The 16,799-nt window shown below is 37.7% G+C and overlaps 1 protein-coding gene across 2 annotated transcripts in view; it reads left to right on the plus strand.

Moving 5' to 3' along the window:
* The window catches only part of gas7b (growth arrest-specific 7b), a 58,697-nt gene that overhangs the window by 11,673 nt on the left and 30,225 nt on the right, over nt 1–16,799 (plus strand). For both annotated transcript variants that reach the window (XM_086064647.1, XM_086064648.1), the window contains 2 exons: nt 9,439–9,556; nt 16,067–16,144. In XM_086064647.1, the coding sequence (XP_085920773.1) occupies nt 9,439–9,556; nt 16,067–16,144 (196 nt within the window). The remainder of the gene's footprint in view (nt 1–9,438; nt 9,557–16,066; nt 16,145–16,799) is intronic.

A 16,799-nucleotide genomic window follows, 5' to 3' on the forward strand; every position in this document is an offset into this window, starting at 1 on the left:
TCTTAAAGCATTAATGCTTGTTGAAAAATGTTCAGATTTTTCTTTTTATTTTTTATTTTTGTTGTAACTCATTCACTCCCAGCCATTTTCACTGAAGTAACCCCCTTTGCTCCCGGCTGGTTTACTGGATTTCGACTGATTTTGCAAAGCCCACAGAATATTGTGTTCTATTTCTATAAAAGCATGTAACTTTCCAAAAGAAAGATTAGAGTCTCTTCTTTCATCAGGAAAAACGTATATTTCTATCTGTTTCCGTTTTGCAGCAATTAGCATTAGAATATAGCTAAATTTCATCATTATTCACAAATCTTTTTAAAACTGTGGGGAAAACAGCTTGTTGCAAGATGACCCTGGTTGATCTCTTATACTCTGCTGCCACTTGCTGGCCGTTTTTGTAATAACTACCATTGCTTCAAGCGTTCTCTTCAGTTGAGAGGATGCATCAAAGCCTTCTGTATGCTCTAGCATAAAAAAAAAAACATAAAAACGTGTAAATAATAAATAAATAATATACTTCATTTTAAATTTTAAAAGAAAATTGTTCAGGGAGCTCCCAAGGTTATCTTAAAAAAAAATTTTTTTATGGAAACTTAAAAAAGTAAATATAATAGCTCTGCCCCCCCCCCCCAAAATTTTTTTTATCTTAAACTTTCACAGTTCTTTGTTTTAATGTCGAACAATAACAAAAGGTTCAGAAGGTTCCCAGGGTCAGCAGGATCTCTTTTATTATTATTAAGCGGGATCTATCATCTCCAAAGACAGTTTTTTCTGGAAGTGAAAACAAAATCCTTCCTCGAGTTACCAAACATGGCATCCTTCAAATTGTCATAATGTCATATATTGCTATCATATACAGTTGTGCACCAGCATCAATACAACAGCACTCCAAAATGTGTGAAATCTTTAATTTAGTACGCTAAAATAATCTCAAATTCATTACACTGTCACTGTTCACGGGTTAAAATAGCAGTCTGTGCTCGTGCTTGAAAATCCTTTAATGTTTCTCATAAGCAAATGACCGTGGTTTAATTATTCCAAAAATCTTTTTCAAAGATCTTACAGCCATGAGTGATGCAATAAATAAACCGATATGAGATCACTCGGTAGTTTAATAGGACATTTATCTGCACAGTCTTACCTGTGCGCGGCTCACACATTTCAGCCCACCAAAATTTAATTTGTAACAAATCAGGCATACTCAAATCGAATGTAGGCTTCACACTATCAGAATTTTGTGGCCCATCAGCGAGTTTGAAAAAAACGACAACAGATCACCAATTCGATCCGAAGATGGCGCAATCTATCTAAAAAAACTTTTATATCTACTCTACAGTCGACCACGCCCATTCACCGGGGATAGGGACTAGTCCAGTCCACGGACAGCCAAAACCCACGTATAATTGACATCTAGCATGCATGGATTTTTTTTTTAATCTTCAAAAAATACTGATAAACATTAAATATAGCATATGATGTCCTTTTTGTGGAGGGCAAATTAAGACATTACAGCCAATCATCGATTTTGCATAAAATGCTATATATCCTCAGATCCCGTTCCACCCAAACAGATCAGTGTAAAGTCTACTCAAATGTATCGAATCTAACTATTTTTACATATTATTGTCTAATAAAAGCATCTACAATCTTGATTCACACTCATGCCTCCACATAGTAAGGAAAGAGGCGGAGCACACTTCTTAGACAGTGGAGCGTTCAAGAGTGTTAATAAATTTGTTCTCAAACTATTTTTTAACACTTTAAATGAAAAGTCAACTCAATAATTTTCTTTACGATATGTTGTATAAGCCACTACTAGTCTCAATACAACATTCTCATTAATATTGCATTAGTGGAATATGAATTAAGCAGCAAAATCAATCCGTTTTTATCCATCTCAGCTGCCGACTGAAAATGACATCACAGTTGCTCAAGGCTCAGGTAACGACCAATCATGGCGTTAATTACTTTGCAGCTCAAATGTTTGCTAAATGTTTGATAAAACAAATGTGCTATGATGTAACCTAAGCCTACAGTATGTTTTTATTCCAAAACCTGTAACACAATATAATTTTCCGAGCTGAGCTCATCCCTTTAGTTATTAATTAGCATCTGATTGTGCTGACAGCCACACAACTCCAGGGACTTTGCAGTAAGTCAGAAAGGGAAGGTGGTGTTATTAGTAAAGGGAAAAATAGGAAACAGACACTTCCCTTAAATTACACTAACCCCAACCCTTTTCACACTTTTGATTTCATGCTCCTCCCAAGCTTCAATGCAGCTTGTATTGTGCACTTTGTTTTATAATACAATTACAGACATGATCTATCACTGCTTACTGTTTTTTTGGACATGGCAGTGTGCTCGCTTTTGGTTGTTTGTGTGAAATATTAGTTTGTGTTTGAAAAAAAAAAAGGTCAGTCATATTTGCTGAAAGAATGGGTCAAGGTGTCATCCTTATGACATAAATATGAAAGTACTGTGAGTTACTTCTCAATTCAACATTTCAACCCTGTGATAAAAAAAAAACCCTGCAGTTCTGAGCTTATTATTTTTTTGTCATCATGAAACACATGACATGGTCACAGTTTGAGTAGTTTGATAGCATTTTTACATTTTACACAGGTTAACTCGTCCTTACACTTGTGAACTATTTAAAAAGAAATGTAGATTTTTTACAGATATTATATTTGGGTTAAGCATTGCAATATTAAAAGTAATTAATTAATTTTTTTTTTTTTACAATGGCAGTTAAGACGTTTAAAATCTGATTGAAAACTTGCTTGTACAGTTGAGTTAGTAAAACAATATTTAGCAGTGCTAAAATCAGAAGAGCTGCTTGTCACCTCAAGTGTCTCCGTAAAGCTCAGATGACTGATACAAAGAAAGTAAAACTGCTACAGTGGGTCTGAATATTATTCTTGTTAAGTGTTTGGTTTCTGATATTTAGGTGTAGATGCCTGTTGAAAGGGGATTTATTCAAAGGAGCTTTAATTGTCTGTGGTAAATGTTCTAAGAGTAATATTACACAGTCTTTCTTTTTTTTCTTTGTTTTGATTTCTATTTTTCTACTTACTAGCTTTGACCACTAAACAGGAGATGATGGTTCGAATCCCACCTTAGACAGATTGCAGTTCAAGTTTTCTTTTTATTCATTTATCATTCAACTCCAATAATTTGTAATTTTCACATAATTTATCTTTCAATTTACTTCATAAGCATTCCGCATGCATTGAAATCTTAGCATTCAGCTATTAGCATTCAGCTATTCGGCATTCCTACGCAATTTCTGCAGAAATTGCACTTTGTGTAGTTTATTAATCAGTTGTGTTGCACTCTATTTTTGGAGAATTGTCAACACATATGATTGATGTGGTGTGTCGTCAATCCTAACTTAAGAAGAGAAAACCAATGAAAGCACAAACAGATTATTTCCCTTTCCTTTAATGTTCCTGGAACGGCTTCTGAGCGGGCTCTAGAGGCTTTTGGCATGCAAGTAGGATATTTGAAGTCACTGTCAAGTACTTTGGTCAGATAACGACATTGAATCTATGTACAGTATTTATAATAACAATAGCATTAAAGCAAAGACTCAGATTCCAAGAATTTTTGTTGTCATTTGTGACTAACATATTGACTCACTATCCTCTCCCTTGCTGGAGAAGGGGTCAACGGGCCTTGACCTGTCATAAAGACTTTCAACTTTCCAGGTCCAGATGGTTACATTAGGAATCACCAGAGGCTGGGTTCAGTTTATACAGCAACAACTCATTGAACAACATACACCCCCCCCCCCCACACACACACACACACAAACACACACTCACTTACGTGTCAGCTACTGCATATGTTAAGCTTTTTCATTCAGTTGCCGTTCTGTTGAAGCTGTGGACTGCTGAGTCTGTGTATTCATCCTCCTCCACACAGCCAGTGTCATGTGATGAATGGTGACACAGATGATGAGGTGACTCACCTCTTCAGGACAAGCGCACAAAGTCTGTCCTCAGACGTTACTAACCTGCTGATTAATGCATGAATCACCACACTGACAAATAAAGTCTGAAAAACTTTTGTTTTTTGCTCAAGGTTGGAGTCCTATTCATTGCTGGTTACGCCAGTGTTAATTGAGCCACGTCACCATTGCAATGTAATAATGTTGAGGAAGTTTTGTGGCATTACATGAAAGACATAGAAGAGTACCATTATGTTTAAACTTGTACTTTTTTTCATGTTTTTTTTGTGAACAATGGATTTTTGTCTTCATTATAATGCATAAAGTCTTGGGACACGTTTGATTCAGTCATTAATTAGGTGTTATCCTGCATCTTTTTATTCTTCCTGGATAAGTCCTGACCAATTACCAATAATCGGACAGCTGATTAAATTGTCCGATTATAATGTTTTTACTTTTATGTATGGCTGGGCGATATGGCCCAAAAATAAAAATCTCGATTTGTATTTCATTTTGGATGATGTATTTAATCAAAGTAATAAACCCAACAAACATTTATAGCTTCATTCATTAAAAAATTAATGTTTAGACAACAATAAACATACTGCTCACCATTATTGGCACCCATGAAGGTAAAGTACATAATGTTGAATATTTTCTCAAAAAATGAATCAAGTAAAACATAAATTTTTTCATGGAGAACTTGTGTTTTAACTGAAAGATGTAATGATTAAAAAACTATTTAAAACAATAAAAATGGGCGGAAATAATAGAAAACTTAAAATGTGCTCTGTCACTGGTATTGGCACCCTTCCTATAAATCAGTATGGAAACACCATTGTGACTCATCTTTAGTAAATCACAAATGAGTATTCCGTGTTTTAAATTGTCTGTGCCCAATTTACATGAATTAACCAATGAATGATGACTTTGATGTTTTAAAAAGCCACCTTTTATCCCCTTTTCCTTTCTCACAATCATGTAAACAAAGGAGCTGTCTGAGGCCATCAGAAGTGCGATAATTCGCAAACACGAGACCTCCAAAGACTTTGGTAGCCCCGTTTCAGCAGTGCGTAATGTTTTTAAGAAGTTTGACAAACACGGAACAGTTAAGAATCTCCATGGACGTGCAAATGGTGGAAAAAAACACCACGTTAAACATCCAAATACCTGAAAGCCAACCTGGAACAGTTTGGGATCATGGTTTCAAGAAGTACCATACGCCACACACTGAACCAAAAACAGGGCTTCATGGGTTGAAGACCATTCCTGAGACAGACATAGAAAAGAATGGCTAACCTTTGCCAAGGAGTACCTGAACAAACCTCTATTCTTTTGGGAAAATATTCTGTGGACGGATGAAACAAAAATGGAGCTTTTCGGCAATGCACGCTAACAGTTAGTTTGCATTGACGCTTCGGGGGAAAAGAATAGGTAAGCATGATGGAGGAACCATAATTCTGTGGGGCTGCTTTGCTACATTTGGTACTGGAAGCCTTAATTATATCACAGGAATCAGGAAATCAAATAATTATCAAGACATTCGAGAGGGACACGTCCTACCAAGTGTTAGACAACTTGCTTTGAGTCAAAGGTCATGGGTCCTCCAGAAAGACAAAGCACACATCCAAAAGCACAAAGGAATGGGTAAAAAATAAAAAAATACTGTTTTAAAATGGCCAGCAATGACTCCTGATGTCAATCCGATTGAAAATATTTGATATGAACTGAAATGTGCCATTGTGAGAAGAAACCTGCAAACATTCAAGAGCTTGAACAATTTGCAAATGAGTGGGGGGAAATACCAGTGGAGAAGTGCATGAAGCTTAGCGTTGGCTACAAGAAACGTTTGGAAGCTGTCATCACTGCCAAAGGGTGTGCAACCAAATATTAAAGAGGGGTGCCATTATTGCTGCACATGCTGTGTTTTCCATTTTTTCTTTGGAATTACATTATGAAAGTTGAATTTTTTTTACATTTTACTGCTTAACTCATATTCCACTAACACAATATTAACCAGAATACCATATTTAGACCAGTGGAGCTGCATAGAACATATTATTGTCCCCCAAAAATTTGGGTTGACTTCCTCTTTAACTGAAATCAAACGTTAAGATGTGTAGACACAGATTTTTATAATGCGGTGAGTAATGGTAAGTAGAAATGATCATCATATCTCCAAGCATTCCAGTTATTGGGTCAGTTTGGCACTTGCCAGTCCAAACAACAAACCTAATATTTTTGGCAGCCTCAAAATGTTTTTCTCCCATATTTTTTTTATCGATTGCATTTGTTTTTACTTTACAACATTGCTTTGAACTCATAAGTTCTTAGTGACTTAGAGCCATATTTTTCTAAGACAATAAATCAACTCCACTCCTGTGCATGTGTACTGGGACAACAGCACACATAGTGTAATCTAAAGTCTTACATTTATTTAATAAATTATAAGCAGTGTTTGCTCACAGTTGTCATGGTTGTTGTGGTTGCTCAGTCTGCGCAGCCCAGATGGAATGAATGCATATGCGTTGCCTGCTACAGGGTTTTCTGGCATTCTGTGAATGTGGAGCCAAAGGGAGTATGGGTCATGGAAGGTTAACCATCCGGAATGGTGCATTATTTAAAGTTGCATATGCTGGTTCAAAATTACTCCAAGATTTGACACCATTTTCCACCACGAAAGCCTTCATCTTTCAGATGCATTATGTATGCTGTTGTGTGGGTCACACTACTCACAGCGTTCAGGCAGAATCTGTGCTACAACCAGAGGCAACAGGCTGAACCTTGACCATTATGTGAAAGATTATTTGCCTCAACAATATACTTTTTGTCATTGTCATGGTTGGAAATAGAAAATAAAGCCTGTGTTTTAAAAGCAGATGAAGTGCAATTTGAATGTCTAACTACATATTGCTGACGTTGGGCCAAAACCTTGTACCGCCCAAATCGTTTTCAACGCGTTCGATTTGTCAATAATTTGTAACGCCAGCGATTCAAATGGTTGTCCTGGGCTGGTAGTCACCAAGCCATATGGTACAAGATTAGCTCTTTGCTTCTGTTGTTTCAGAGCAGCAGTAAACAGGGATATGTGGTCAAGGCAGGCAGGGGAATTTTGACCTTGAGAAACCTATCCATCCATCCATCATCTACCACTTATCCGGGGTCGGGTCGCGGGGGCAGCAGCTTTAGCAGGGAAGCCCAGACGTCCCTCTCCCCAGCCATTTCAGCCAGCTCCTCCGACGGGATCCCAAGGCGTCCGAACCAGATGCCCGAGCCACCTCAACAGGTTACTCTCAATGCGGAGGAGTAGCAGCTCGACACGGAGTCCCTCCCGGATTACCGAGCTTCTCACCCTGTCTCTAAGGGAGAGCCCGGATATCCTGCGGAGGAAACTAATTTCGGCCGCTTGTATCCGGAATCTTGTTCTTTCGGTCACGACCCACAGCTCGTGACCATAGGTGAGGGTAGGAACGTAGATCGACCGGTAAATCGAGAGCTTTGCCTTTCGACTTAGCTCTTTCTCTACCACAACGGACCGATACAAAGTCAGCATCACTGCAGACGCTGCACCGATCCGCCTGTCGATCTCCTGCTCCAACCTACCCTCACTCGTGAACAAGACCCCAAGATACTTGAACTCCTCCATTTGGGGCAGGTCTCCGGGTCAGGGATGAGATTGAGAAACAATTAAGGTCAAAATAGAAATATAAGGTAATCTTCTAATCTAATTTTGGGTTGATATACATCTGACTCAGAGTATTCAGTGCCTCACCAGTTATGAACATCACCCGATGTCACTGGTAGTACTGTAACAAATTACCTAATTTCCTCAAATAATGAAACTATTATTACTATTACTTATACTATACTATACTATACTATTACTATTACAGTTTGTGTTTGATTGCTGCCCTAAAATTTAAGTATTTATGTTGAAGTAATGCACTAGAATGTTATTGAGGCAACCTGGCTAGAACACAAAGGGGGTCAAAGATAGAACAAAGCATGATTTAGTTTTATTGTCTATTCAGTTGTAAAACCATATAATTACAGTTCAGTTATCTATAAAGAATTACAAAATAATGATAGGTCCAACTGTGCAATTAATCGACATTCAATTACAATTTTTATTATTATTATTATATATTAAACTCCATAATTACAAATTCAGCATAATTGTTAAAAAAAAGATTATTAATACACATTTTTGAGTTGTTTAAATTCAGACATTTGCACCTTTTTTAATTTGAAAATAACAAATTTAAAAATGTTTGTTTCATCCTAAAGTAACTTACATAATTGTAGTGGTTTTCTTTAATACATTTTCTTGTTTTGTATCAAAAAATAAACGATCATCCTAATCGTGATTTCCATTATTACCAAAATAATCGTGATTCATATTTTCTTCATAATCTAGCAGCCCTAATGATAGGGTTATACTACTCAGAGTTTGCCCTGGATCAGGCGGAGGTTAAGGGAGGAAGGTGGATAGACTGAAGAGGGTTTGGAAGAGAGGTAGAGTTGGGTGTCATCAGCGTAACATTGAAAATTTATGTTGTGCTTGCGGAAGGTGTTGCCAAGTGGGAGTATGTAAATATTGAAGAATGGGCCCCAGGACGGACCCCTGGGGCACCCCAGCTGTGACAGGCAGAGTAGTTGATTCATGAGACTTGAGCTGAATGTATTAAGTGCAATCAGAGAGAAAGAGAGTGATGACGTTTTTTGGTAGATTTTGTCTGTGTTGTATCAATCAATGCTTATTACCCGTACAGTTTATACCATTGGAAAGCATGCTAATTTTGTTTTTAAGCAATGCCTCATTTGTTAGTTAGATAGATTAACTTTATTGTCATTATACAAAGTACAATGACATTTAAGCATACATTTGTGGGGTGAACAGCACCAATAGACTCTTGTCTCAAATACCCATTTTGTTATCAAACACAAATGTTTTCAGTAAACAGTAAAAATAAGAAAGATGGCCTCATACTTTTGGAGGGGAGAGTTGCTGCTAATCTTTGACAAGACAGAGCAGTGGGATTTAGAGGACCGTCAACAACATCTGCATACTTCCAAACCAGGCCTTTTTAGTTGAATGGATGACCAAATTCTGACTTTCATGTGTCTTGTCCCAAGTCTCTGCACAATATCTTTAGTGTTCTACAATGGGCTCTTTCTTCATATTCTGTATTCCTGCTAACCATTAGCAGATGTATGCAGTTTGCCTTCTTTTTGTCTTGTGTTCATTTGCGTTACATGAACAAATGCTGACTCTAAAAATATGTGTCGGGGTTTGCTACTTTGTACGTTATGTGGTAGCAGGAGTGTCTTTGCGCTGATGTCATTGCTTGCTGGTTGTAAAATGCTCGAGGAAATGAAAACCTTAAAATTTTTGGTGTTGTTTGATCTTCGATGATGTTTTAACGTTATTGATGATATTGCTGCTTAAATCCTGAAACATATTCCATTTCCTTACTCTCTTTTGACAGAGAACAGCATCGCTAAGTCAGCTTCCACTGGAGGACCTGAGAGACCCCCTGCCTCCTCACTGGAAGTGCTACATGTCTCCACAGGGGCGGCGATACTATGTCAACACCACAAGCAATGGTATGAGTAAATGAATCACCTTAGGAGAGGGGGCGGGCAATGAATTTGCCACGTTAGAAACTGAAGTGGTTGTCAGGGTCCAAACCGGCACACACATATAGCATGAACATTATATCAGTATTATTAGGGATATTCAATACCAGATTTTCAGAGCGATACCAGTATGAGCATTCAGCTCTTGAGCAGTCACAAATACGATACCAAGTACCACTACCTCTCGTAAATTACCCAGAAGACAGATAATTGTAAAGAAAGACCTCTATATCCAAATAAAATGTTTTTTTTCTGAAAATGGCATGGAATTAATGGCATTTTTCTAGCCCCTGATTGTAAAACAGCCACAAGAAGTATTACTGATACTTTGAAATAAGGCCAGCTATCGGCCTGCAGGTATCGGTACTCGCCCATCCCTAATCAGTATTTCATCAAAATGTATTATAATCAATTTTTGGGATGTGGCCAGTAAATTTAACTTTGCCCTGATTTGCCAATGACATCCGCAATGACTTATTATCACATTAGCAAATTGGGCAGTGGGCATTGTACTAATGCAATGCAAATGCATAAGTTAAGCAAATGAACATTATCATTTGGTTCTGGTTAATCTATAAGTTTCCACTGTCAAGTTGTGAAGGTACCAAAATACATACAGTTTATATTTTTATACTACACCACAATGGAAAGTTTTCAAATTGGGTTTTTAGTTTTTTTACTTCAGTCTAAAAAGTTAGGTTCATCCTATAAATTGAAGGCGCCTATTTGAGGGAGGCGTTTATTTGTGAAAATATTTATGTATGGTTGAGGCTAAATACAAAAAGTTACTGTAGGAATGGAACGTATGTGATCCTGGCTGGCATTAGTAGCTGTGTGTGTTTCCTTCCTATTTCTGATTCCAATCAGTAATGTGATGCAGTTTGTTTCCAACTTGTTTTTTGGCTGTTCCATTTGGACAGACACAGCTGGCTGAAGCAGAAATCAGGAGCACTTGAGCGAGTGTTGTACAGCTGTAAGATCTTGCTGATATTAGTTTTTTGCGGGTTTCATCAATAAAGCAATTTGTTTCTTCTCAAATTTAGTGATGTGTGATGGTTCACTTGCCTGACTTCTGTGCATGCAGAATTTAGTTCCCAGTCCCACTCGGTGACGGTATATGAATGAATGTGTGTCTCTATACATGCTCTCTGATTGGCTGGTGGCCAGTTCAGGATGTACGGTAGTTTGCCTTTCACCCAATGTCAGCTGAGATTGACTCCCCGTGACCCTGAAATGGTCAAGTGGTTTTAAAAATGAATGAACAAATGAATGAATTAGAGTGAGTTGTTTGTGTGTGTGTGTGTGTTTTTTTACTATATTGCAGAGAGAGTTGCGCACATTCCCTATGTACTGTACATCAGCAAGCTTTTTGAAAGTGAGAGCAACTTCCTGGGAACTGACTAATGCAAGGCTTAACAGTTTCATACACACTTCTGAAATAATAAATCTTGAATTATGTTAAATAATTATATTTATGTATGTTAAGACACTGATCAGGGTTATAATATGTCATAATAACTTTTAACATTGATTTTGACCTGGTAGAAAACAGCAAATATTAATATGCAACACTACGGTATTTCAAAAAATATTTGCAAATGTTAACATTTTCACATCATTTCTTTTTATTTATTTTTACTCGTGTGGTCATTGGGAACTACATAATGCCGGGGGCACTATGTAGATGACCCCTGGTCTATAGTAACTTAACATGGCAAACAAAAACAATATGGTGATCATATTTAGATTTCCAGAAGAGGACGCTTAGCCCGGCCTCGAGATACTTAAATGATACTCAAAGTTTACTCAAAGATGTCATGCATTATAACTATTTTAACGTAGGCCTTCTCTGTATGGGTAGAAATGAAAACAAAGAACATAACTCTGTTTCGAAGTCTTACTTGAGAAATGAATAAATAAACACATAATATTCTAAGCTCAAACTTTTTTGCTCCTGCACTTGACTTATTTGTTTTTTAAAGAGGGTAGCGGGGATCAAATCTTGATTGCGAGCGCAGGACGTTAACAGTGGGCTAAAATTCTTAACCGCAAAAAGCTGACATTTTGATTAGCAAAAATTATATGTATATAACAATAATACAATTTGCGTGTAGTGTTATCTTACTTGTGGGTATGTGTTCCCACAGCATTTGTGTGCAAATATTTGTTATTTGAAGGAAGAACATTCCCAAAGTCGATGCTAACACTCGGTTAGCATTTGAATGGGATCCTCCCTTCGCTTTTAGCATTAGCGCTAGACTAGTGATGTTTTAAAAACGAAGCATGTTTTGTATTTAAATATACAGTGGATGTTATTCTTATTATCGTGTGTTTAGTTTTACAGTTAACTCCAACATTAAACCGCTTAAAGGATGCGTGGGGGACAACAGAATAACCAGAATGACATACGCTACACACTTGCTAGTTGCTAATGCTATGCAAGAAAAATGGTGCATTCAGGGTACTTTTACAGCGTCGGAAACTTTGGTATTCTTCGATTATAAAGTTCTAAGGGAAAAATAGTCTAAATCTAAGGCACTGGTTCAGCTAATGCTGCTGTTTCTATCAACACAATAACTATAAATTGTGTCCCTGAACACACAGACACCGGTGTTGAGACATGTTAATGACCTTGTCTGTTCTGACATTTCCTGCTTTTACTGTCCTTAATTGAAGTAACTCAATGAAGCCTGACAGATGATTGGATGCCGCACGTGTGATGCTAATGTTGCATTCACGATACATTCTAGGTCTTTCTTAGATGTAGCGGTGCATGGGATTGCTTGGTTTAAGTGAAACGACTAAACGAGAAAATATTACGCAAACCATTGCATGACTTGGCTGTTAGAATTGAGGATGTTCACCTCGACCACAGCTTACGGAAAGATCAAGACACAGCTGCTGATGTGTGACAGTTCCCTTAGCAAAATTTTCTGTTTTGTGTCATTGGTAAACACCGAAGTAAAGCAGATGAAACCATAAAGATTGTTAAAGGGATGTTCTTACTACTTAACCACAGAAAACAATGCCTTCTGTTGTCTGGGGCTACTCTGACGGTGTCATAATGTTCGTGGTATTCATACATTCTATTCATCTTTCAAATAATCATTTGAGTACCATTGTTCTTCTACAACCCCTTTAAAGATAAAATCATATGCTGCTTGTTGTTCTTTACATTCACCATGTGTAACCACAGCTGTGGATTAGATGTCACCTCAGAGTGTAACCACTTTCCCACAGAGCTGTTCACATCTTGTTTGCCTCTGATCATGTTTCCAGTGGTCAAATTATGGCCAAGACGGAATCTAAAATTAGCCAAGGGCTCACAACCCAGACACAGGCAGTAAGGAGTCACTTCTCCTAATCCTCTTTTCCTTTTACTCACATGATATTTGGTGTTTCATGCGCTAATGTCAGATTGTTTTACACAGACCAGACTCACCGTCTCATTTAAGCTTCTAGGATGTGATTATACTGTTAGTTAACATGGCCGCCAGACAGACATCCTTTTCTCTGGACAATGTCCAGCCATCTGGACATGTTGTAGCCTACTATGACTCTCTTTTGTATATCTCTTTTATAATGATTCTTCTGTACTCTCTGACAATTAGAGTGATACTGCCACCTACTGTAGCGGATCTGCAATTCCAATTTATTTTACAAAAAAAAGAAAAAACAACAACGGGGTCACACTGAGGTCACATACACCCCTGGAATGTCATTGTCTTGCTTGTTACTATACATGGTTGACAGATTTTTTTTAACAACTTATATTCGAGCAAAACTGCAGCATGATCAATTTCTGCGGTATAACTACTTGCTGTGGTGTTTCAGAACTGAACTCTGAGGTCCGAGAAAACCTGCAGGGTTCATTGTTTGCTTAGTCTTAAGACAAACTCAGTCGTGACTGCACTGACTCCCTTTAAAATTTATAACTCTTATCTGGTTACATTCTTACTGAACAATAAGCATTTATAGCAGGTCTGCTATTTTCGCTGGCCCCTTTTCATTACACTACGATGTGCAGCACGATCAGATACTGTCCTGTGTGTGTGTGTGTGCGTGTGTGTGTGTGTGTGTGTGTGTGTGTGTGTGTGTGTGTGTGTGTGTGTGTGTGTGTGTGTGTGTGTGTGTGTGTGTGTGTGTGTGTGTGTGTGTGTGTGTGTGTGTGAGAGTCTCATTGCCATAGTAACGGAACTACATGTGTAGGCGAGGGCAGCGTGTCCTTGTTCAGGGCTTGTGTTTTGTAGGTTTTTCCCTTCCTGTGTTGCTGGGTGCAGGGTGCTACAGTGCTTAACAGCAGTCTTCTGAGATTTTCCACTCATCCACGTCTGACCAATGGGAAACTCTAGGAACAGCACAGAAACAGAAACATAACAAAGTCTTAAAGCACACTTTATAAGTGATTTAACCATTGATAAAATGACTCCTTGACTTGTTCTGAAGTGTGACTTCTTGTCTTCTTCAATTCTTGCGGGTCAACTGCATATGTGTTTCCTTGTTGCTCAGGTCGTGTACAGAAAACATAATTATTATTAAACACATTTTACTGCGCTCGCCACATTCTTGAAAAGATGACGTACTTAACAGAGTTGTGTGCTGTTATATTGTGTTTTTGTAAAAGCCTATTGATACAAATCCCCACTGAGCAGAGGTGGCAAATCCAGGTCCAGAAAATAAAAAACCCTGCCACAGTTTGGCTTTAGCCTCAGGTGGTGGCTAGCGAGCTCCCGAGCTAGCTCCCTGAGTGCTCGGTTACCTGCTAGGGAGCTAGCTAACTAGCATAAGGGGCTAAAGCCAAACTGTGGCAGGGTTTTTACTTTCTGGACCTGGATTTGCCACCTCTGCCACTTAGGCAGGTACCAAATTCATGGTATACTACTGGATTTACATGTTAAAGAGTGTACAGTATTAATATTTATAACGTTTACTTTCCTTACATAACTGGGATTTGGCAGACTTCTTTGCCATCTTTTTAGAAGGCCAAACGTCTTCCTATTTCCGTTGGGAGTCAGAATGTTCTCACATAACCTTGTTAATAGATAATAAGCTTCATCTCCATCTTTGTATCACATCATACTCACCGTTGAGCTGCTTTTTTCTGACTTCCTAACTAATTTTTGCAGTGAGAATAAGGTCATTCATGCACTGCTGCCTGCTGTCATTGATATTTTGAATCTGCATGATGAAGGCTCCTTTTAGGTCTGAAAAGAGGCTGGAAGGAACTGAGTCACAGGTCAATTAAGGCAATTTAGAGTGATTGACATGTTTTTGACTTCAATTTGATGGTGGCAAGGACGCTGATGAGATTTACTCTTGGCACTGCGACACTTATGCAGTATATCTGACAGGATTTAAAAAGAAAGTGCTGTATAAAAATGAATAGAAATGGTAATTTTTCCTGCCACGACCACGTCTCTGGTATGCAAGCGCAGAGCTCTACCAATGCGCTAAAGTTCTGGGCCGCCGACACAGGCTAAATATGCAAATTTTCTACATCACTTATAAACTGACTGAATTATACCAGGCAAAATACAATGTAAGTTATTACCTCTGACCAGAAATGAGTACTAAATAAATAAATAGATACATACATAACGTCATGGTCAGTGTAGGAGTTGATGGACTTCCCCTTACTTCTAATGAAATAAAATGTACAAAATTGCTTGTATGTGACACAAGAGGGGTTTTCTGAGATAAAAAAAAATACAAATGTTTACAAAATCACTAAACCATAGGCAACAAGAGGAACTTGTAGAATATGAGCCCTGCCAATCTCTGCTTAGCAACAGTTAGTGGCAATCCCATAATAACTTTTCAACATTTTTTTTAGAAGCCTCCCACCTGGCTTAAAAAATGGTACTAGAAATAGAATTAACTAGATTATTTACATATTTTTCATCATTTGTATTTATTTAAATTTCTATTATTTATTTTTAAGATAAACATTTACGATTTAAACCCAAGAGCTATGCTTTCCACTCACGTCAGGCATCATCACGGCTTTTATCCATCAGTTAGCTGCCAACTCTTCGCTCCATGCGTGTCATTTAAGAAGATGGGCTTGGCTCAGCCGCCTTCTCTGTTGAACAGCACCCCATAGAGTCCAGCCAGCTGAAAAGGCCCAAATTAAATAAGAGTTCTTTATACATCCACTTTTTTTTTTTTGCATACTGACATTGAAGGTTAATTTTGCTGGATCATGTGGTGAGAATGAATCTGGGGGGAAATAACAAAAACAAAAGAGTGTAGTAGCTTAACAGCAGTAAAATCTAGATTTACGCTATGATTTAAAAAAACAACAATGCACACACACAATAAATATAAAACACATGCAGTATTTTACAAGTGTCCAACCAAACCAATAGTTTTAGAAAATATATATTTTTTAAACTGAAAAAGAAAAAGTGCACTTTATATATGTGTGTATATTGTAAATTCACGCTACTGTTCCCTAATGTTATTTTTTTCCATAAGAGACAACATGGGAGAGACCTTCCAGTGTTCCAGGGACTCCGAAATCCTCCCAGCGACACAAGAGCTCCCTGCCTACAGGTTCAATATTTTGCATCTCTATCTGAACTCTCTATCATTGCAACTTCCTCATTTTTTTGTGACCCAGGCTATGAACATTCCGCAGTGGCACAAAGAACCCTCTCATTCACACCACACACATAGAAACAGACACTTCCTGGAACTAATTTTATCTGTAGCTTCAATTGCAGAACTAAAGGCCGCTCTGTCACTCTTTTGGCTCGTTCTATCCTAAAGTCTGACGAAGACAGAGCCTGGAGGATTCTAACATGTTCTCACACCACTGAAAATCCCTTGAAAATAACTTTTGCGTTTTATTCATATACATAGTATCACGCTTAATGGGAAACAGGAACAGGTATATTTTCATTTTATTCATATACATAGTATCACGATTACTGGGAAACAGGAACAGGTGTGTATATATATATATATATATATATATATATGTCAACGTTGTTTTCTTTGCATAAAATAATAAAAAGTTTTCTTATTTTTACAATTACACTTTAGGACAGAAAAATAAGTTTGGCGTAATTCCATTTTGAAAATTTTTCCCTTCTTCATATGGTAGATACATATGGCGTGTCATGCCAAGTTCTCCTCCAATTAAATTTTCACATAACCTGTGTAACGTGAAATCATTATCATCATTGTTGATAACATGTTGTGGGTT

This window comes from Leptonotus elevatus, chromosome 20 (genome assembly GCF_054856555.1).
Source record: "Leptonotus elevatus isolate MCC_2025b chromosome 20, RoL_Lele_1.0, whole genome shotgun sequence".
Classification (NCBI taxonomy): domain Eukaryota; kingdom Metazoa; phylum Chordata; class Actinopteri; order Syngnathiformes; family Syngnathidae; genus Leptonotus; species Leptonotus elevatus.